The sequence below is a fragment of the Furipterus horrens genome, unplaced genomic scaffold (genome assembly GCF_987537825.1).
Source record: "Furipterus horrens unplaced genomic scaffold, mFurHor1.1.pri manual_scaffold_17, whole genome shotgun sequence".
Taxonomy (NCBI): domain Eukaryota; kingdom Metazoa; phylum Chordata; class Mammalia; order Chiroptera; family Furipteridae; genus Furipterus; species Furipterus horrens.
The window spans coordinates 5,210,947-5,233,650 of NW_028327187.1; the positions used below are offsets into that span (position 1 = coordinate 5,210,947).

Genomic DNA, 22,704 nt, shown 5'->3' on the forward strand with positions numbered 1-22,704 from the left:
AAAGTATAAGGCTCACAATTCTTTCCACAGCTTCAACTGAATTACCCTCAGAATTCGTAATTGCCAACCCTGTTCACCCTTCGATCGTTGTCTCACAGGAGTAGAACTTTTTTGAAAGTACTTAAAAGCCCTATACCTTTCTCCGTCATCCGACAGACTTAAGCTCTGCGGACAGAAGTGAGGGGTCCCGGACTGTGTGAAAAGTGAGGGAAGCGGTGAGGCGGAAGGTTACAGAGAGCGCGGGACTAGATCTACTGAGGTGACAGCAACCTGTAGGAGCTCCGTTAATTTCAGGTACTTGGCGGGTTAAGGTGGGGCGTAACCACTGGCCCGGGCGTCCGCTCGCCCCCCAGCGGTTGCAGCCCGCCTCAACTGCCTCAGCGCCCAGCGGCCAGCTGCCATCTTGGCGCGGTCCCAGCCCCGCCCCTGGGGCTCCGGCAGCCCCGCCTCCCAGCCGGCCTCGCGCAGAAACAGGAAGTGGGGCTGCGGACCGCGGCGCTGGGACCCCCGCTACTGGGCGCGGGGACGAATTTCCGAGCGCCCTTCTATCCAGCCCGTGCCGCTGCCCTGCGCTGTCCCCTGCCAGGGAGAGTCGTGGGACGATGTCGAACATGGAGAGTATCCTTTCCCATCGGAAAAGCTGTTGCTGCGGTTTAGGGAGGGGGGGAGGGGCAGCGGCTGAGGCTCCGGGAGGGGCGCGGCGGGGGTGATCTTCTAGGTCTACTCGTGGAGAGTGAGGGCACGTCAGTCGGGAAGAAGCGCTGGCCGCTCGTTTTGTTTGTTGTTGTTTTCTGGCGGCTGCCGCCAGCCCACAAGCAGGGGCTCGGCACTGCTTTGATCCGAGTCAGAGTCGCGGGACTGGTTTGAGGAGATTCTTGAGCGTGGATCTTCCCTCGCTGAGGGCTACTGTCATCTGTCCTTGAAGCGAATTTACCCACTTATTAGAAACATGTCCGGGGGGGGATTTTGTGCAAACGGAGGCGGCAGTACCTTGCCACTGCCACAGGTTCGGCGCCGAGGTGTAGCTTTTGAATGCAATACCTTCTGTGAACTTCTTCCCTTTTCTGAATGGGGGTCACTGCTAATAGGATAAAATGATTAATGTGGCACCTCCAAAGTGAGTCGAGTGCTTATGTGTTAATATTATCGTTTGTTTCCGCGCATGGCTATAAAAACTCACCAGTCGCACCTGTGTTCCCACTTAAGCAATGATAAGGGCGTTAGGGACCAAGCTGTATGAACCCCTGAATTAAAAAACGATGAAAGTGATTTTCACAACTGAAATACTGTCATAGGTTTTCCACGTCGCTGTGAGTCCCTTTTCCAGGATTTGGCATCATGGAAAATAGAGTGACTTGGCGTCTTGCCATTAGATGACACTTGGCAAGATGACAAAAGGGGAGTAATAGTGTTCGTCTGACAGCTCATTTTCAAGCTCTTTGCCTTCATTCGTTCCTAAGTCTGAAATATAGGAAGACTTTTGGTGGAGAGGATTAAATTATATAAGCCATATTGCCAATATTGATAACACATAAACCAAGAATAAAATGTGGGGTGCAAAAATAGCTCATTTTATTAACAGTGGATGACTAAAAGGCCCAGTTATCACTGCAGTTTCAAGGACATAATGTTTTCCCATTTTTTAGTCTATTACAGTTGTCCCTCAAGGACATCATTTATGAACATGTAGCCATATTAGATGATTTTTAAAAGAAAGTTCATAAAGGAATGGCCACTAGACTATGACTCAGAATACCCATTTATTTTTTTTCCTTGGCATTTTCTTATAGCTTATTTATTTTGTGTTCTTTATTGTATTTTCCCCATTAGTCCCCTTACCCCCCTCTCCCCCCAGCAATCACCACAGTGTTGTCCATGAGTCCTTTGTCCTTTTTGCTCAGTCCCTCCACCGCCTGACTTTTACCTCTTAAGAGACATGAGTTAGGGCAAGTTTACTCATCTGTAAACTCAACTGAGCAGCCAACCTTATAAAGCTGTTAGGAAGATAAAATAAAATGGAACAGCATACTAAACCACAAAGTTTAGAACATGCTGTTAAGTACTAAGAAATAAATTCCTAATTGCTATCTTTTTCTCCAAAACTTTTGGAAGGATATGAGGTAATAGCTCTGAGATTCCTTTTTCCTACTCTAGTAGTGCAAATTAGTTTTCCTCTATCTAAGCCTGCCTTATTCAATTTCCAATAAGACGCTTGGTTACTAATTTTCTTTCACTGAAAATTATGTATGCCTGACGATAATTAGAATTCAGGGTACCATTATCAAGAGTTTAATATATTAAACATGAACTATTAACTACCCCTTCAGTCTGTCCCAAAGAAGTGTGGAGGTTTAACTTGATCCACCATCTGTCAATGATTACTTCTCTTGGTTTCATTTTGTAGATTCCAGACCTTTTCCTTAGAAGAGAGAGGAGGAAAATGACATACTGCCTCGGGCCTGTCTTCCGTAAATAAGTAACTTGACCTGAAACCTGGATACTTTTATTTGATATCTATATATAACGCAAAAATCCCATTCTTACAGTATATAAGAAGATTAAGTGTGCTAACAATCAAATTAGCATGGTAGTTGTGACTTCTGTGCTTGGACAGTTAAAACACACTCCATTTATCATGGTGGATTAGAGCAAATCTCACGTTAAAGAATTCTATGGAGTGGCCACATTGATTTCTTGTAACACGTTCATATAGGTGTTTTACAAGTATAGAACCAATAGCAATATGTGTGCAGTATTAATACAGTGTGTTTCCGGAGTAGTGTTCGTTTACCTATAGGCATTAAACAGTGGAAGACGAATGATGATGGGATACCCTGCTCCCCTACTCTATGTCTCCCCCCCCCCTTTTTTTTTTTTGTCTCTGTATGTTTTTACCCCTGTCCTTTCATTTTGTTGTTCTGTTGGATCAAGCACGCTTCGTTTCCAGGAAACTTTCCATGCCATCTTTCTAATCTAATCCACCATCCCCGACAAACTAGAAATCTGAGAACACCAGTTCCTGCCAGGTCCTGGCCTTTTTTCACTTTTGTAATCCTATGTGTACTTATCTCTCACATTAGACTGAGTTCATGAGGCTGGGGTCCTTATTTAGTCTTTGAATCCTCATTTCCTTGCATGACACTTGGTCATTGGTGGGTACAAAGTGTGTAAAGCCATTCTGTTAAGAATTAATTAACAGATATTGAGTCTCTTCTGTGGGATGAGCAGTGTACCCACGCTGTTGATACAGAGGGTTTATAAGACCCATTCCCAACTCTGAGCAAGTTCACTGAGCCAGAACACACTTGCGTGGGGAGAAATAGCAATGTAACGTAGCACATATGGACTTAAAGGAAACCCAGAACAGCAATTCTTGATCCCCTGTGTGTGTGGATTTACTGACCTCCTTGAAGTTGTAGGCAGAATTTTGTGTCAGGATGTCCCTTTTTCCTGGGGAAAATATCTGTAGCTGGCATCTGTTTCTCTGCGGGATAGGGATTCTAACCTGAAAAAGGCTGAGAAGAAGGGAAGTAGATCATAGGTACTGCATGTGTCCTCAGAGTATGAAATGTGTGTGAACTGGATTGGTATCACTGTCCCCTTTTGTAGTCTACCAGACGGATGAGACTGACTGTGTCTTAGGCAGAGGTTGCTAGCTGCCTTAAAAATGTCTGTTCACAAAAACTAATTACATATCAGAAGCTTGAAGGCTTTACTAATGTTAACAAGCTATTGTGATCTTTTTTTGACCAAGATATTAATAACATTTTGTATTTTACCTGGCAGTAGTGCTATAACTGATGGCCTGGATAGCTAGTAGAATGTCATGTCTTACAGGAAATACTGCAAGTAAGGGTTACTCATGTATATAGCTCATCATTTCAGGCCATTGGAGTACCAGTTCTGCAATTATTCCTCGGTTATCCATCTCTAGGCTTCAGGTTTGACATCTGAAATGAGGAGAGTTAAGTGATCTCTAGGTTCCTTTTGGTTCTGATGATCTCCCTGTGTTTCTGTGATCCCCAGCTCTGCCTGCCAGAAACACACAGAAATGATCAACATGCTCGTAGCTCAAAAGGGGAAAAGTTGGATGCATAATAGCACTTCCCATCAAATGTATGAGGGGGAACTCCCCCCCCCCAAAAAAAAACCCCAGGAATTTATTTATAAAAAAAATTGTATTCTTATGTTTAAACTTCAGTCACTTTCAGAGTACTCTCCATTTGATGAAGTTCACCTATGAGACTTTTTTTTTTCCCCCACTGTTCAAAGCAGTTCTTGAAGTCATTGATTTTGCTGTGTTCTAGTGCTTCTGCCTTTTTTTTGGTTTCACCTCTTACACATCGGCAAAATGTTTCCCTTTGAGGGCTTTTTTCATCCAGGGAAACAAACAAAAAAAGTAGCTTGGGGGTGAGAGTGGGTGAATAGGGAGCATGGGGCCTGGGGGGGGGGGGGGTCATGCTGCTTTTGATCAAAAACTGCTGAACACTCAACACCTTGTGGGCAGGTGAGCTTGTCAGTCACCCATCACTAAATGGGCAAAGATGTGTAAAGAGTCTTTTAAAAAAGTTCCCTGAAACCAAACACAGCCTCCCGCAAGACCAGCTCGTACACTGATACACATGGGTTCCTGGAACACTCACACAACGGGGGAAGCCTGTCCTACTAGGGGCCTGCCCTCCAGAAGGTAATTCCAGTTTTTGGAGGGTCTCCCCTGGTATACATAAACAGTTTGTGATATAGATACCACTGCTTTATCGTGGGGCAGGCAGGTCCTAGGGGAACATTTTTATTTCCTTCCTCTTGCCTCCTGCTTTTCCTTTTTTCCATCCTCTACTTTCTCATGCGAAAAGGAGTATGTAATCTTGCTTTTGGCACTTGGCATCCAAGAACTTTCCGCCCCACTGTGTTTGAATAACTTAGAGGCAGGCAAGACCCAAGATTTCTACTAAAATTTCTTCTAGTAAACTTAACAATGTTTTAAGTATATTTTATTGATTATGTCAATTCAGTTGTCCAAATTTTCCCCCTTTGCCCACCTAACCCCGGTACCCCCTTCCCTCCAGCAATCCCCTCCCTTAGTTCATGTCCGTGGGTCATGCATGTAAGTTCTTTGGCTTCACCCTTTCCTATATTATTCTTAACTTCCCCTTGTCTGTTTTGTACCAACCAATTATGCTTCTTAGTCCCTGCACCATTTTCCCATTTCTCCCCCTCCCCCCTCCCAGCTGATAACCCCCCAAATGATCCCCATACCTATGATTTTCTTCCTATTCTGGTTGTTTGCTTATTTTTTAGATTCAATTGTTGATAGTTTTGAGTTTGTTGTCAATTCAGTGTTCATAGTTTTGATCTTCTTTTTCTTAAGTAAGTCCCTTTGACATTTCATATAATAATGGCTTGGTGATGATGAACTCCTTTAGCTTCACCTTGTCTGGGAAGCACTTCATCTGCCCTTCCATTCCAAATGGAATAGAGTAATCTGGGTTGTAGGTCCTTGTTTTTCATCACTTTGAATGCATCCTGCCAGCCCCTTCTTGCCTGTAAAGTTTCTTTTGAGAAATCAGCTGATAGTCTTTTTTTTTTACATCTAAAAAGGTTTAAATAATTTAATATAAATATCTAGTCAGTGTTCAAATTTCCATAGCTAATTTTTAAATCATTTATTTGAATTAGAATCCAAATAAGGACTGTGCACAGCATTTGATTGATATGTTTCTGAAGTATCTTATTTGTAGATATTCCTTCCACCTTTTTTCTTTCTGTGCAGTTTTTCATTGTTTTTCTATTACACTTGTTCCATTTTTCCCCCATTGCTCTCCCCTACCCTGCCCACCCGGTGCAGTTTTTTTTAAAGTAGGATATATTTTATTGATTATGCTGATACAGTTGTCCCAGTTTCTTTTCTCTTTGCTCCCCTCCAGCCAGAACCCCCCTTCCCTCCAGCAATCCCACCTCCCTTAGTTCATGTCCATGGATCGTGCATATAACTTCTTTGGCTTCACCCTTCCCTATACTATTCTTGACTTCCCCCTGTTTTGTTCTTACCAATTATGCCTCTATTCCCTGCACCAAATTCTGTTTTTTTGCACCCCCCCTTATATGTATCATAAGAATTAAGTAGAGATCCATGATTTTTTGTCACGTTGCTTATGATAGTAACAGAAACATTGCAGTATTTCAGCTATTCCTGTGGAAGGGGATATTAAATCAGTATTTTGTAAACGTAGATGTTCATGAAAATCAGCTGGTGACCTTTTAAAAACTACAAATTTCTGAGACCCCTGCCAGATCTACCAAACTGAACATTATACATGGGTCCAGAAATTATTTTTAAAAGAGCTTTATTGGTAATTGTTATATTGCTGGTCTGTGACGAGAGTTCAAGATCAAGTCAAAATGGAAAACCTAAAACAGGACAGGGTAAAAGCTAGATGTACTTTTTAAAATCATTTTTATTGTTCTCTTACAGTTGTCCTAATTTGCCCTGCTTTGCCCTCCCCCACCCACCCTACCCGCCCCATTCCCACAGTCCATTCCCACGCTGTTGTCCTTGTACATGTTCCTTGGTTACTCCCTTCCCGTTCTTTGTGCCTTTGCTCCTGCCCTCCTCCCCTCTGGTCACAATCTGTCTGTTTCCATTGAAACAGCTGCTCTTTATTCTGAGACTCCCCTTCCTACATTTTTGGTGTTGATATATTCTTTCTCTTAATTGTACCAATCTATGAAATTTTTAAAAATGTAGCATCTGCTATGACATTGGTTTTCTAACTCTTTTAGCAGCAGAGTCCCTTTTTTTGTATGAAATCTTTTGTGGAATTCTAATAATATAAACAGCATTGTATTAATATAAACTTATTTATAAGCATAAATGGGGAATTGAGTCCTCTTGCCCAGATCAGTGGTTGCTTTTTCCCCAGTATATCATGTACTACTGCAAAGCACTTACCTGCTATTCATTTACTTAAAGCTATTGAGTACCTCTGTTAGGCACTACATTAGCCTTATGCTATAGGATAATTCGTATGCATTCTTACTCTCAGGGTGTTCATATTCTAGGAGAAGAATTAGGCATGGAATTATAATGAAGTACAGAAAAATGCATACACTGTAAACTTCAAATTGTGTTCCCATGGAGTACAGGCATACCTCGTTTAATTGTGCTTCACAGGTGGTGTGTTTTTTACAAATGAAGGCAAAGACCCTCTACCAGCAAAAAGATTATTTGTGGTGGTCTGGAACCAAATCTCTGAAGTGCACCTGTATACTTAAAGTTTAGGAACAAAGTCTATGGAAGCAGTCTTGGAGAGCAGTCATTTGATATTAAATTTATATCCAGAACAAACAGGTTCAGCTTATCCAAGATAAAATATTGCTACACATTCTTAGCAGTTTCATCCATATACTAGTATTATTTAATATACTCTTAGGGTTTTTTTTCTTTTCATCTTGAAACAACCCTCATTTTTAAGATTCATAGATACCATGAGATGGTATCTATAAAATCTTGATTAATCTAACCTTTAATTTGAAATTAATTTTGTACAAAAATTATGTACCTTTAATCCTTACCCCCCCAAAAAATTGTACTGAAAAAAAAAAAGAATAAAATGCCAATTATCTACCACAGGGCATATAAAATAAAACATTATCAACTTACCTCCCTTTTTTCCTCCACCAAAGGCAACCTATTTTTAAAAAGATTTTATTTATTTATTTTTAGAGAGAGGGGGAAAGGAGAAAGAGGGAGAGAAACATCACTGTGTGGTTGCCTCTTGCACCCCCAACTGGGGACCTGGCCCGCAACCCAGGCCTGTGCCCTGACTGGGAATCAAACCTGCGACCCTTTGGCTCACAGGCTGGCACTCAATCCCCTGAGATACACCAGCCAGGGCTAACGTGTATTTTTTAAATTTCTGAATATATAGCTTATAAACTTGAACTAACTTGCACAATAGAGACAGACTTATGGAAAAATACAATAAAAAATAAAAACATAAATAAAACATTTGTTGTTGTTTTTCCAGCATTTCCAGGTGTTCTTCCTAATCTCTAAGCTTCCATATTTATAGAAGTGGTTCGTGTCTTTTTAGAATGAAGAGGAAAAATTCTTTTGGATATTAAACGGACTTTTATAGTGGATCTATTTTTCTTTTTTGGCCAATATTTGATACCATGATCAATCTTCTTTATTAATATTAAATAATTCAGCAGTTACTCCTTAGTATTTGCAGTTTATATTAAATTTCAGGTTTAAGGAAGTTGAAATTATTCTTTAGAAACAACAAAAAATAATATTACAGAAATTCATCTAACATAATTTGCTACTTGATATAGCATTTAACTATAGTGACCTGTTCTACAGAGACAGTGATTCTATTTGGGAGATGATTTGGAAAATGAAAAGTTGATTCTTTTTTGCTTTATTTCCGTGTATTTCAGTGATTCAGATTTTCAGCAGGGCTTAATTTTATTCCCCTCCCCAGGTAACATTTGACAATATCTGGAGACATTTTTCTTGTTCCATCTGGGGGAAGAGGGTGCTTTGTGTCTTCGAGAGGGTAAAAACCGGCGATGCTCATGAGCCTCCCGGAATTCACAGGACAGCCCTACAACTAAGTATTATCTGGCCCATAATATCAATAGTCCTTAGGTTGAGAAACCCTGTTCATAAAAGGAGCTATAACTTTCAGTCATCTAGCTGAAATTGATAAATCTTATAAATGTAAAGCATATTTTGCATTAAAATTACCCAGAAATTCATACACATATACTTATTTTCTTAACAATTCTAGGTATATCTATAATTGATGAAAAATACTCAGGGTAGCAAAGTTATCCCTCTTATTATCCACTAATAAAGTCTTAAATTAGAACCATGAAGTGATTGAGAGATGAACAAGGTAGGTTAATTTATGACTTAGCTTTCATAAATAAAACTACCAAATAATCCTTGCTTTTTGGTAGTGATATAATCAGTACAAAAGTAGGTCCTTTAAACTGTATGCTGAATGTGTACCTTTCAAAAAACTCAAATGAACCCCACATCTCTTATAGATATCCTGAAGAAATATAGAACCAAGGTTAAAAAGTGAGTAGATTTTACCAGTTTCTAAGGGCAGAAAACATAAAATCAAACTAGGGGTTTAATCATGACACAAACCTGTTGCTTTGTCATATTTATGTGCATGTACTTCATATTTTTGTGTGTGTCGTGAAAATGAAAGAGTGATGGTTTTGCTCATTAGGGTCTATTGAACAGAGCAGTTTTCCTTCCCATTGTTATTTTTTTATTTACATGTTTAATCTTCATTTACCAAAGAACATTTATGCACAACCCATGGACACTCAAATATGTGGGGATTGGCTTGGGGCTGGGCGAGGGAGGGAAAGAGGGGAAAAGTGGGAACAGCTGTAACAACTTCATAATACAAAATACTTTTAAAAAAATAAAGGAAAAATAAAAATTTTAATCTTAAAATATTTATAGACTTAAAATTGCAAAAAACAGAACAGACTTATTTTATTCCCTTTACCAAGCTTCTGTTGTTAAGATCTTATAAAACCATAGTATGATTACCAAGAAAGGTAATCAACATCCCTACAGTATTACTAATTATACTACAGCTCTTACTTGATATTTCACCCCTTTTGCCCCTAACATCCCTTTTCTGGTCAACGTTCTAATGCAGGGTCCTACATTGCATTTCCCCAGCCTGCCTCCTTCCTCCTGGCCACTCTGTGTCAGTTCTTCAGTCGTGTTCTTCGTGAGCATCATAAGGTACACTTGTCAGTTATGGAATAGAATGTGTCTTAGTTCAGGACCGTCTGATGTTTTCTCGTAAGCAGATAGAGGTTTTGTTTTTGGCATCAACACCATAGAAGTGATGCTGTACCCTGCGCCGTTCATTTTAGAAGGTGAATGATGTTGAAATGTCTTAACTACTACTGATGTTATCCTATGTAAAGTTTTGTCTGTCAGGGTGCTCTGCTATGAAATAGCCATTTTTAATACATATTTTCTTGTTGTTAATTTAATGATGTTTTAAAATAGAAAACAAATGTGGAATAGATAAAACTTCCTGTTTCGTCAAATACTTTGTGAGTAGTTGCTTCAATAGCACAATCTTATCTGATGAGTTTTATAAATCCAACAACTTGTTTTCAGCAGTTAAGTTAGGAAATTACTTTTTTGAATAGCCTTAACATATATTTCCAGAACACCTATTTAACTTGAAGTTTGCTGCAAAAGAGCTTAATAGGAATGCCAAGAAATGCGATAAAGAAGAAAAGGCTGAAAAGGCGAAGATTAAAAAGGTAAGTGATTTTTAATATTTTATCCTTTTTTAAACTCGTGAGCGCAGTTAATCATAGAAGAGTAGATGTCTCAGTTTATTTAACATTTAAGAAGGATCAGTGGCTTTAGTATTCTAAAGCAAATTTATATTTAAATAAATTAGTTATTATTTATCATAGTTAAGAAAGGCTTCACTTTGTTCGTTACCAAGTCCCAGCATTAAAGTATCTTAACCGATATGCGTTCTCAAATTTCTCTCACTTCTATATCATCTCTATTTTGCTTTTCTTGGGGGTCTATTTGAGCGACTTAATATTTTCTTCTAAATTAACCTTTAACTTTAGGTGTGTCCAAAGCTATTATAGCAAGAAACCATAGATCTATATTACTTATATCCATTTCAAGGAATATGTTTAAATAAGTACATAATTAAAGTGAAGATGCCTGTGTAAATATATAGTCATTTTATGTACTCTTTGAATGTTTGTATCAGCCACAAGGAAAGCCTTGGTTAGTGGTACACTCATAATACCAGCCTTTAAAACTGATGGTGTAGTTAATATCTGATTTAAAAAGATGTGTTTTTAAAATTGGGTGAAAAACAGTATACTTTTTGCATTTACTTTGTAATAAATAGGTTTATGTACTTGCAATACTATAAAATAAATATTAACAGTGGTAATGGCTCAGTGACGGGGTTATGAGAAATTATAAAATTAAAGAACTATAAATGCTCACTTTATATCCTTCAAAAATAATTGCAGCCCTGACTGGTATGGCTCAGTGGATTGAGTGCTGGCCTGTGAACCAAGGGTCACCAGTTCGTTTCCCAGTCAGGGCACATGCCTGGGTTGCGGGCCAGGTCCCCAGTTGGGGGCACATGAGAGGCAACCACACATTGATGTTTCTCTCCCTCTCTTTCTCCCTCCCTTTCCCTCTCTCTAAAGTAAATGAGTCAAATCTGTAAAAGCCTTTTTAAAAACTAATTGTAAAAGCTCTTAAATATTATTAAAAATAGGGTAATTTGGGGTTGTTTTCCCCTTTCTACGATATCTTTTGTCAATGTTTACTTTTGCTTTTTCTCTTCACCACTGTTTACTTTTGCTCTGTTTAAAACAGGCCATCCAGAAAGGCAATACAGAAGTTGCAAGAATACATGCTGAAAATGCAATCCGCCAGAAGAACCAAGCAATTAATTTCTTGAGAATGAGTGCCAGGGTGGATGCTGTGGCAGCCAGAGTTCAGAGTGCAGTAACAATGGGCAAGGTGAGACTTAGCGTCTATAAAGGAACTCTCGATTCATGGTTAATGGGCTTACGAGGACTTGTCAGAACTCTAAATCCATGGCAGGGTGCTGCAGGGTGCTAGCAAAGGCCTTTCTGGGCAAGAGAGATGCATAGTCAGAGTACTTGGTGAGGAGAATGATTTTGGCAGTGTTTTCAGCTAAAGTCTATGAGTTGTCTTCCAATAAAGAGTCAAAGACCAGAAATACATCCTGCTAGGGAAAGGGTAGAGAAATTTGATAAGTTGTTCCGTAAGTACTACTTGTATATGTAAGAGCCTACCTAAATTCTGAGATTACGTATAGCACGCTCAGTCTTTTTTTTTCTTAATACTCCCAATAGGTAACCAAGTCCATGGCAGGCGTGGTTAAGTCTATGGATGCTACACTGAGGAGTATGAACCTTGAAAAGGTACAAAACAATTATTTGATGTTCAGATAGCCGTTTTTAGTGTACGTTTTCCTTATGGCCATATATTTTTTTTACAGATTTCGGCCCTGATGGATAAATTTGAACACCAGTTTGAAACACTGGATGTTCAAACACAACAAATGGAAGACACAATGAGTAGCACCACAACCCTAACGACACCACAAGTAAGACTAGTTTTCTTTACTTGGAATAACTTTTTACAATTACTCAGCTTCAGAATAGAATGGCTTTTGGATCCCAGATCAGCTCCAGAATATGAAGTAAACGCGGTGTATCTCTGAAATGCAAGGGGGAAGTTATGCTCTGCCCCTGGATGCCCGAGGACATGTTGGAAGATGCCATTCCCAATCGTATTTGGAAGTTCTTTTTTTTTTTTTTTTTTTTTTTTTTTTTTTTTTTTTTTTTTTCAGATTTAATGTGTTTTATTGATTAAAATATTACATTTGTGCCAATTTCCCTTCCCTCTGCTCCCCTCCACCCGGTGGCCCCCTCCCTCCAGTTGTCCCCCCCTTTTAGATTATGTCCATTAGTTGTGCATACAGTTCCTCCCAACCTCTGTCTATTCCCTTCCCTCCTACCATGATACCCAATTCCTATATCATCTCCCTCCCTCTCCCCACTCCCCCTCCCTGTTGACCTCCCCCCACTATGCTTCCCTTACCCACAGTTCCTTTTCCACTCTCGTTGCCTGTTTCGTTTGCCTTTGTTTCATCTCCCTATCTTCTGTTATTTAAACCAGTCCCTTTAACTTCTCATATAACAGTGGTTTGGATCTAATGAACTCTTTCAGTTTTATTTTGTCCTGGAAACACTTTCTCTGTCCTTCTATTCTGAATGACAATTTCGCTGGATAGAGTATTCGTGGTTGTAGGTTTTGGATTTTCATTACTTTGAATATTTCTTGCCAGTTCCTTCTTGCTTGTAGGGTTTCCCTTGAGAAGTCAGCTGATAGTCTAATTGGGACCCCTTTGTACATAATTCTTTTCTTCTCTCTTGCTGCTTTTAAGATTCTCTCTTTATCTTTAATTTTTGACATTTTGATTATAATGTGTCTTGGGGTGGTTCTCCCTGGGTCCAGTCTCTTGGGAACTCTCCTTGCTTCCTGGACCTGCAGGTCTATTCCCTTCCCCAAGTCTGGGAAGTTCTCCTTTATTATGTTTTCACTCAATTTTTCAAGTTCTAGTTCATCTTCCTCATTCTCTGGCAAACCAATGATTCTTATGTTGGGCCTTTTATAGCTGTCCCAGAGGTTTCTGATCGTCTCATTGTTGCTTCCTATTTCCTCTCGCTGCATTGGTTGACTGCTTCTTCCTTCTCCATATTCCAGTTTGTTGAAATGAACTCTGGATTCCTCACCATCTGTCTCGTACATGGTTTTGTTCCTTTCGTTATGAAAGTTTTTCGCTTCTTTCATATCTTTTTCCTGCTCTTTTGTGAATTCTGTAAGCCACCTGATAACAATGGCCCAGAACTGAGCCTCTGACAGGTTTCTTATCTGTTCATCTGTCAGGTTCTCTATCTGCTGCCTGGTGAGCTGCACCACCGGGATCTCTATAGTTGTCTGCCTCATTTTGACAGATGCGTTTTGTTTTCCTGGGCTGGCTGTCGGGGGCGGTGCCTGTGTACTCGTAATGACCCAGCGACCGGCGCCCTTTGGCGTCACAAGTCAGCGCCCGGCGCCTGTCTGCGACCTATTTCGCAGCCCTGTGGTGCTTTCTTTCTTTGGGGGCGGGGGTCCAAAATGGATACACACAGTTATTCCGCTAGGAGACCGGGATCCGTCCTCCCGCGCCCCTGGGCCTCACTGTTCAAGGCGATGCTGCGACTGCTCTCCCCAGCGCCCGGAGTCGCGCACCGGCAGGGGCTTGATTGGAGTCGCGCCAAGCCTCCGGGCTTTTTCGCCGCCCCGCCCCCGCCGCCGCTCCGCAGACAGCTTTGCCTTCTTTAACTCTTACCTGCCCAAATGGCACCGCTGGTTTATAACTTCATGTGTTGGGCTTCCGTGTAGCTTTATTTTCTGGAATTTCTAGTTATCCTTTGTTTTGAAGTAGTTGTATTCCTATCTGGTTGTAGAGGGAGACCTAGCGTGTCCGTCTAAGCCTCCATCTTGGCCGGAAGTCCGTATTTGGAAGTTCTAAGAGTTATTCTAGGTCCCATGTCTAGAAGGTTTGGAACTTGGTTGTCCCTGGGTGCCAGTGTGCTCCTTCCTGATGAAAGCACTGTGCTAGAGGCTCGCTGAGTGGGTATTAGGTATTGTCCTAATCTGCAGCCAATTTCATCTCATTGCAAATCTTTTTCTGCTTCCTCCCTATTGTTTAGGTTGTGTGGTTTATGCACAGGTCACAGGGAAACAAATACGAAATTAAAAGGTCAAGTATTTTCCAGAAAATTAGGATGTTTTTTAAACCTGCAACTTAGGGATATGCTGCAGAGAAAATTAAAATTTGAAAATACTTGGCATGTGACAGAATCCAGAAGCAAAGTTTTGTGAAATGTAAATATTCACACAGAAGATTCCTCTCATATCACTCTTCTGTTTGATCCCAGTACAGATCACATGGTTAATTAAATGAACAAGGAACTTGTTACTACTACTTTGGTTGTTAATATAGGGAAAATGTAATTTTAAGAATAGGTTAGGAAGAGATCAGCAACCATCCATCAGTATTTTAATACAGATGACTCTTTTCACAAAAAGGTAAATAAGCATAGTGAGCTTCTATTTAGATTTTAAATTAAAGAAAGAATTCATGTATATATCTTTTTTTACAGTGTTTTATTTATTTATTTGTACAGAGAGGGGAAGAGAGGGAGAGAGGGAGAGAAACATCACTGTGTGGTTGCCTCTCACATGCCCCCTACTGAGGACCTGACCTGCAACCCGGGCATGTGCCCTGACTGGGAATCAAACCACTGACCCTTTGGTTCGCAGGCCGGTGCTCAACCCACTGAGCCACACCAGCCAGGGCTCATGTATATATTTTATAGTGAACATATGTATTTAGCTGTTACTTTCATACCTTCTCTAGAGCCTGGATCCACAAGATGTGGTCAGGAATGAAGAACATCTGTATCTTCTGGAAGGTCATTAGGAATGCAGAAATTCAGGCCCCATCCAGAGATACTGAATCAGAACCATTTGAACAACATTCCTAGGTGACTTTTATGTATCAAGTTTGAGAAGCACTGTTCTGGAGTTTCTGATTCTTACTCAAGTACCTTAGGTGATCCCTAGGTGATTATAAGATCAGTAAAACTTAGGAGACGCAAGTGAGTTGGAAAAATGACCTGAAGTCAGTACACTTGGATTTCTAATCCCCACTCTATGACTAATTAACTTTGGGACCTTAAGATTTTTACTACCCTGGGTTCAAGTATATTTAGTTGTAAAATGTAGGGGTCGGATCCAATGATATCTAAATGCATTTTAGCTCTGAAAAATCTTGAGGTTTTTTTCACACATTTGCGGAATGCCTTCTGTTTGACATAATTTGTGCTAGGTCCTTGGGACAGATACACAGATATGTGTACACACAAAACATTTTTCATACCAACACAACCACAACTTGCAACTTTCCCATGGCCTCTCATGCCCTACGGGATCTGCCTCTCCCTCCTTCTCTGCCCTTATCTCCTGCAACTGCTCGGCACTGTCCTCGGGCACTTTGGCCTCCTTGTTAATTCTCACACACGCCAAGTACATTTCTGCCTCAAAGCTTTCCCTCTTGCAGCTCCCTTTGCCGGAATGCCCTTCCTCCAGCCAGCAGCGGTCCTCACCGCCTCCTCCCTACCTCCTTCAGTACGTGGCTCAAATGTGACTTTCTCACTGAGCTTTTCCTGGTCATCCAGCCTAGAAGGTCATCAGCAGCACACCCTCCATTCCCTGTACCCCCTACGCCCCCACCTTACTTTTCTTCATAGTGCTTATCACTTTCTAACACACTGTATAATTCTGACAATTTTGTATTTGCCCCTCCTCACATGCATACACTAGAAAGTAAGCTTAAAGAAGGCAGGAATTTTTGTTTTTCCTCGTTTTTGTTCATTGATGTATTCCTAGCACTTAAAGTGGTAACCGGCATAAAGTAGGTTCTCAATATCGCTTGAATAAATCAGAGTATATGAAAATGCATGTAACTTGTTATCTGGTACTTCTGCTTCCAAATTTATATGCAACGAAACCCTATGTGTGTACAAAGATACTTACACATGAGAACGTTCATCGCACCATTATCTATAATCAGGACAAAATAGGAGGAAACTATAAATGTCTAGAAATAAATGGATAAATACAATTGAGGGGATTTCTATACTGTATGATCATACAGGAGTGAACATGAATGAAGTAGATCAACATAATTATATCTTTACAAGGTTGACTAAGGAAAGCAAATTGCATAATACTATGCAAAGTATACTATTATTAAGTACATTTTAAAAACAAATAATGCTATTTTAGATATAAAGACAAAAAATATAAATGCACATAGGTATTCAATCAATTATTTTCTGAACTTTTCCTGTATTTTTGGAAATATTTTATTTTATTTTTTTTAACATTTTATTTATTTGTAAAAAGAAGGGAAGTGAGGAAGAAAGAGAGGGAGAGAAATATCAGTGTGTGGTTGTCTGTCGTGCACCCCCAACCGGGGACCTGGCTCACAACCCAGGCATGTGCCCTGACTGGGAATCAAACTGGTGACCCTTTGGTTTGCAGGCCAGCGCTCAATCCACTGAGCCACACCAGCCAGGGCTTGGAAATATTTTAAAAGCGAGTGAAAGATAACAAGATAAGCTAAGGCCTAACAGCAAGATTAGTGAGTTGCTTCAAATCATACACCTTATTAATGGTAGATCTGGGACTACATCTTAGAACTGCCACGAATATATCCAAAATATTTTTATCAACCAAGTTAAAAAGAGTTGTTTTGATTAATCAGACACTATTTCCTGAGAACTCTTGTACTATTGTAAATAAACATCTCAATATACTTACATTTTATTTATCTTTAAATAATTTTACAGAGAAATCCTTAATATCAAATTTGTAGCAGCTAGCAGAACAATTATGATTAATATAAAGTTTAAATCTGTTATACTTGAAATATAAACAAAGTGGTTTACAAAAGAGCTTTATAAATTGGCTCACTTTGTTAAAGAGAGCTACATTTTTCAGATTTCAAATTAATGTGAATATCACTATATCACAGCTAATATGTTTAACATAACCTCATAGTTTAGGCTTTTATTTAACATTATACAGAAATAAATCTTTTTGAAGTAATTCTGCTCCCTCTGGTGGTAAACAATATATTTTAAAATTTTTTCTTTTAAAAATCGTAGAAACAAAAACCATCTAAAAAGCAATTGTGATTAAAATATAAATTCTCCTATTATTCTAGAACCAAGTGGATATGCTACTTCAAGAAATGGCAGATGAAGCTGGGTAAGAATTTATTCAGCATTTTTATATTATCTTGATTTAATATCTGGAGGTCCTAAACTTATCTAATGTGGATAAAGATATTTGTATTTACCACCGATGGTGAGAGTTAGGTTTTTGATCCTAACTCTACTGGGGGACCTGGCCTGCAACCCAGGCATGTGCCCTGACTGGGGATTGGGCTGGCAACCCTTTGGTTTGCAGGCCGGTGCTCAATCCACTGAGCCACAGCAGCCAGGGGCTGGATTCTTTTTATAAAAAGGATCTTTGAAAAGAATTCTGCTGTGGTCAGGCCACTAAGTGGTAAGCCCAGTCTGAGTCCTGCAAACTGAGTGATACGTGCAAAATGTCCAAGGGTTTTGAAAGATGGCAATGTTGCATTATCGTAGATGGTCATATGTATATATATTTTTTAAAGTATATTTAATTGATTATCTTATTACAGTAGTCCCAACCTTCTTTCCTGTTGCTCTCTGCCCAGTACCCCACTTCCCACCAGCAATCCCACCCCTCTTAGTTCATGTCCATGGGTCGTGCATACAACTTCCCTGGCTTCACCCCTTCCCACACCACTCTCAACTTCCCCTGTCTATTTTGTACCATCCAACCATGTTTCTCAATCCCTGCACCATTTCCCCATTTCCCCATTTCCCCATTTCTCCCCCTCTCCCCTCCTAGCTGATAACCCTCCAAATGATCCCATACCTATGATTCTGTTCCTATTCTGGTTGTTTCCTTAGTTTGTTTATGTTTTTATTTTTTAGATTCAGTTGATAGTTGTGAACTTATGGTTGTTTCTAGTTTTGAGGTACAGTAGTAGTATTCCTTCTTAGTTGTGGAGGGTGACGCAGTGTGTCTGTCTATGCCTCCATCTTGGCTGGAAGTATATTTTTAATTAAGTAATTGACACCCTTTGTGGTAGTGCAATTGCAAATGGGTTTTCTGTTAATGAGCTGTTTATTTTAGACCCTTCATGTTTGAAGGGAATGACTTGACCATGATAATAACAGTGCTGTAGAAGTCATGTTATGTCAGTATTCTCTAGTGTATTATTTAGTTTAAGAGATCATTGTAGGTAAATAATAAAAATATATTTTTTCAAAAGTAAAGATTAAAACTGGGCGATACTAAAGTTTCATGCTTTATCCTCAAAGGTAAAATAATAGATTGCAGTAGGGTTTATGTACTCTGCCCATTTCTCCTGGAAAGAGAAGAATTGAAGATACCTAGAAAAGAGAGTTGATGAGTATTATTCTAGTGTCTTAAGCTAATTCCTGATTAGAATGAACAGTTAAGTTTATCAGCAGTTTAGATAACTAATGTGTCAATAGTGAGTTAAAACCCAGGTTAATAAATCCAATTTGCAAATATTTGAGAACAGGGCTAGCAGTTAGGTATACACTGCTTTTCTTTGAGTATCCTGGTGTAGCCCACATACCAACAAGAAGAGATCAAGAAAGGTGATTCTTATTAAGTAGGTAGACCATGGCAGAAGACTCCATCTTGGTAATCTGAGGCTAAGGACTTCTTTCTGTTCCCACCGAAGACTAAAGAAGAAGATTGGGCTTGAAAGTATAGCAAAGGAGCTCTTGTAAAGTGAATATTGCCACATTACAGCCTTACTGACCCTCAGTGGAAATCAAGTTCAGTAGATAACTTCTTGAGAAGATTTAGAGCAGGATTTCTCAACTTCGACACTATTGACATTTTGTGCTACATAACCCTGGGGCCTGTCCTATGCATTGTAGGATGTTCAGCAGCATCTCTGTCCTCTACGCATAAGATACCAGTAGCAGCCCTACCCCATTGTGACAGTCAAAAAAGCATCCAGACATTGCCAGATGTTCTGAGGGCAGGGGAATGGTTAGGGGCCCGAATTGAGAGAAATTAGTTATGTCAATAATGGATGATGACTTAGCAGTAGAAACAGATACAATCACTGATGTAGAGGTACTGATGCCCATCGTTAAAAATGTTTCCGTCTGAATTCTGTTTGAGTTTGTGATTCCCTCAACAAAATTTTCGTGTAGCATATCTACCTTTTGTGTGAGAATATTCCTATAGACTGTACTAATGGCTATTAAAGATACTGTATTCTCTGTAGTGTTTTCACAGTGAACTTGACATACACTAGTCTACATACAGGCAGAAAGGCTAGTTTATGTCCTAGAGGAGTAGTGCAATGTAGAGTAAAACCGTGGACCCTGGAGGCAGTAAATCCTGTGTTCAAATCCTGTTTATCACTAGGATGGATCTTGGGCAAGTGAACTTAATTTTTCTAAACTTCGGTTGTATGGTTGGATGCAAGTAATGATTCCTGCTAAGGGTAGTTTAGGAGCTAGACACACTGAACTTGAAGTAGCTCAAATGTTGATATGGATCCCAAGGCTACATATATCTAACCTGTTCTATCTATTTTTGGCATATTAATTTTCCTGTATAGTACGAGTCATATAGTAACCACCAATAAATTGAATACATGGTATGATTTTTATTTTGGTCTTTTGTTCAGGTGACCAGGCCATTTTCCTGTCTTTTATTAGCTTTTCTATCTACATTTATAACATCTTAACTAGGTTTATTTTTATTTAAATTGAGGTAAAATGCTAGATTGAAAATTCAAATGTGCAGTAAGCCTATCTGATTGCCTTTATAATTGCGTAAGGAGGAAACTACCTATATTAACATTTGTTTATGCTAATCATTTTAAAATTGTAGCCTTGATCTCAACATGGAACTACCACAGGGTCAGACAGGATCTGTCGGCACCAGTGTGACTTCCACGGAACAGGTAGATGTTGGATTTTATCTTCATTGCCACAAACCTGATGTATGAAATATATATTGTTTGTATATTTATATGTATATATAAGTATATGTATACCAGTTTTCTTTATAAAGAGTATTTTCTACTATAATATGACATCATCATAAATTAGCTAACTGTGATTAGTCTTTACTCCTCAGTGACGGACATTTTCTATTTGCATGTACATTTCATTTTGAGGTTGAATTTATTCCCTTTCATAGCTTCTGCTTTATTTAGTTCTCCATTTATTCTGAAATGTTTAAAAGAGGAAATTTTTTTTCTATTTTTTAAGTATATTTTATTGATTATATTGTTACAATAGTTCCAGTTTTGTCCCTGTGCTCCCCTCTGCCCAGCACCTCCCATCCCCCAAGCAATCCCCTCCCCTTAGTTCATGCCCACGGGTCGTGCATACAACTTCTCTGGCTTCACCCTTTCCGATATTATATTTTTTTTAAATAATTAATTTTTTAGAACAATAAAAAATAACAATCCCCCTTCTCAGACTTAAGAGCCTTTCTAGTCTTATAAAGGACAATGGGCAAAGGTCTCATGCTCTAAAAGAGGAAATTTTTAATGTTGGTTTTTGTGTGAATTTTTGAGGCAATACGTTAATCTTATTTCAGATGTGAGCTATTTAAGCTATTATAGCAATAAAAAATATTATAGTGATTTATACATGTCACAGCCTTCTGACTTTTAAAGTTTTATTTCTGCAGGATGAACTATCACAGAGACTTGCTCGTCTACGTGATCAAGTGTAGTTTGAAGAACCGGTCCTTGTGTTAACTTTGTCTGCCTCTGAACTATTTCGTGTGTATGTGGTGCACTCCGGTTATACTAAGAACATTACATATTGCAGAATGCTTAAACACTTTATATAGAATGCTTTCTTTTGTGATGCAGTACTTTCCAATACTTGAAGCAATTCCAGAGAGTTTCCATCATGAGAGATTTTAAAGTTTTTACATTATGTTGTAAAGTGTGGGGGACATTTTTTTCTTTTTGGAAATGACTTTGATCAAACTAGCATTAGTGTGTTGTATAGGAAACATCTTCCTCAAAAATTGCATCAAAAATCTAACAACAGAGTACTACAGAAGAGAGTATAGAAAAAAGGTTTTTTTAAGTATAGTTTATGGGTTATATTGTTACAATAGTTCCAATTTTTTCCCCTCTGCCCAGCACCACCCCTCCCTGAGAAACTGCCCCCCAGTCCATGCCCATGGGTCATACATACAAGTTCTCTGGCTTCACCCTTTCCTATATTATTCTTTTTAAAAAAATAATTAATAATTAATTTTTTTAACAATAAAAAATAACAATTCCCCCCCTCAGACCTAAGACCCTTTATAATCTTATAAAGGATAATGGGCGAAGTTTGTTTCTTTTTAACTCAAAGTTGTTTTAGGTCTGCATACACCTGTGCTGCATAAAAATAAAAACAGGGAAAGCATGTTTACTCAACATGCATACATTGCCAAAACACCTCATTTAGTGTCATATGATGGCCAATGCTATTTTTGTGTTTTTTTTTAAGTATATTTTATTGGTTATGTTGTTACACTAGTTCCATTTTTTTCCCTTTGCTCCCCTCTGCCCAGTACCCGCCTTCCCTCCAGCAATCCCACCCCCCTTAGTTCATGACCATGGGTCGTGCATATAAGTTCTTTGGCTTCACCCTTTCCTATATTACTCTTAACTTGCCCCTGTCTATTTTGTACCAACCGATTATGCTTCTTAATCCCTGCACCATTTCCCCATTTCTCCCCCTTCCCCGTCCCAACTGATAACCCTCCAAACTATGATTCTGTTCCTATTCTGGTTTGCTTAGTTGGATTTTGTTTTTATTTTTTAGATTCAGTTGTTGATAGGTGTGAGTTTGTTGTCATTTTAGTGTTCATAGTTTTTTGATCTTCTTTTTCTTAAGTCCCTTCGACATTTCATATAATAATGGCTTGGTGATGATGAACTCTTTAGCTTCACCTTGTCTGGGAAGCACTTCATCTGTCCTTCCATTCTAAATGATAGCCTTGCTGGATAGAGTAACCCTGGTTGCAGGTTGCCTTTCATCACATTGAGCACTGCTTGCCAGTCCCTTCCTGCCTACAAAGTGTCCTCTGAGAAATCAGCTGATAGTCCTATAGGCATCCCCCCATAGGCAACTCTCCGCCTCTCTCTTGCTGCCCCCCAGACTCTGTCTTTATCATTCACCTTTGGCATCTCAATCATGATGTGTCCTGGTGTGGTCCTCTCTGGGTCCAGCTCGCCTGGGACCCTCCATGCTTCCCAGACCTGTATGTCCATCTCCCTCGCAAAATTTGGGAAGTTTTCCTCATTTTTTTTCAATTTTTGTTTCCTCATTCTGCACCGGTTGACTTTTTTTCTTCCTTATGTTCCAAATCATTGATTTGAACCCTGGTTTCCTTCCCTTCACCAT

The 22,704-nt window shown here is 39.3% G+C and overlaps 1 protein-coding gene across 2 annotated transcripts; it reads left to right on the forward strand.

Annotated features, from left to right (window-relative positions):
* The first annotated feature begins 462 nt into the window (after window positions 1-462).
* On the forward strand, window positions 463-21,246 carry LOC149990380 (charged multivesicular body protein 1B2). 2 transcript variants are annotated; one of them, XM_090264448.1, is made up of 8 exons: window positions 463-618; window positions 10,220-10,317; window positions 11,417-11,563; window positions 11,923-11,991; window positions 12,069-12,176; window positions 17,415-17,458; window positions 20,174-20,246; window positions 20,984-21,246. In XM_090264448.1, the coding sequence occupies exons 1-8, from the start codon at window positions 603-605 to the stop codon at window positions 21,026-21,028; spliced, it is 600 nt and encodes a 199-aa protein (XP_090120574.1). In that variant the 5' UTR covers window positions 463-602; the 3' UTR covers window positions 21,029-21,246. The 2 variants fall into 2 exon arrangements, with proteins under 2 accessions (XP_090120574.1, XP_090120575.1); XM_090264449.1 differs by lacking the exon at window positions 463-618 and adding an exon at window positions 9,888-9,918.
* Window positions 21,247-22,704: the final 1,458 nt, after the last annotated feature.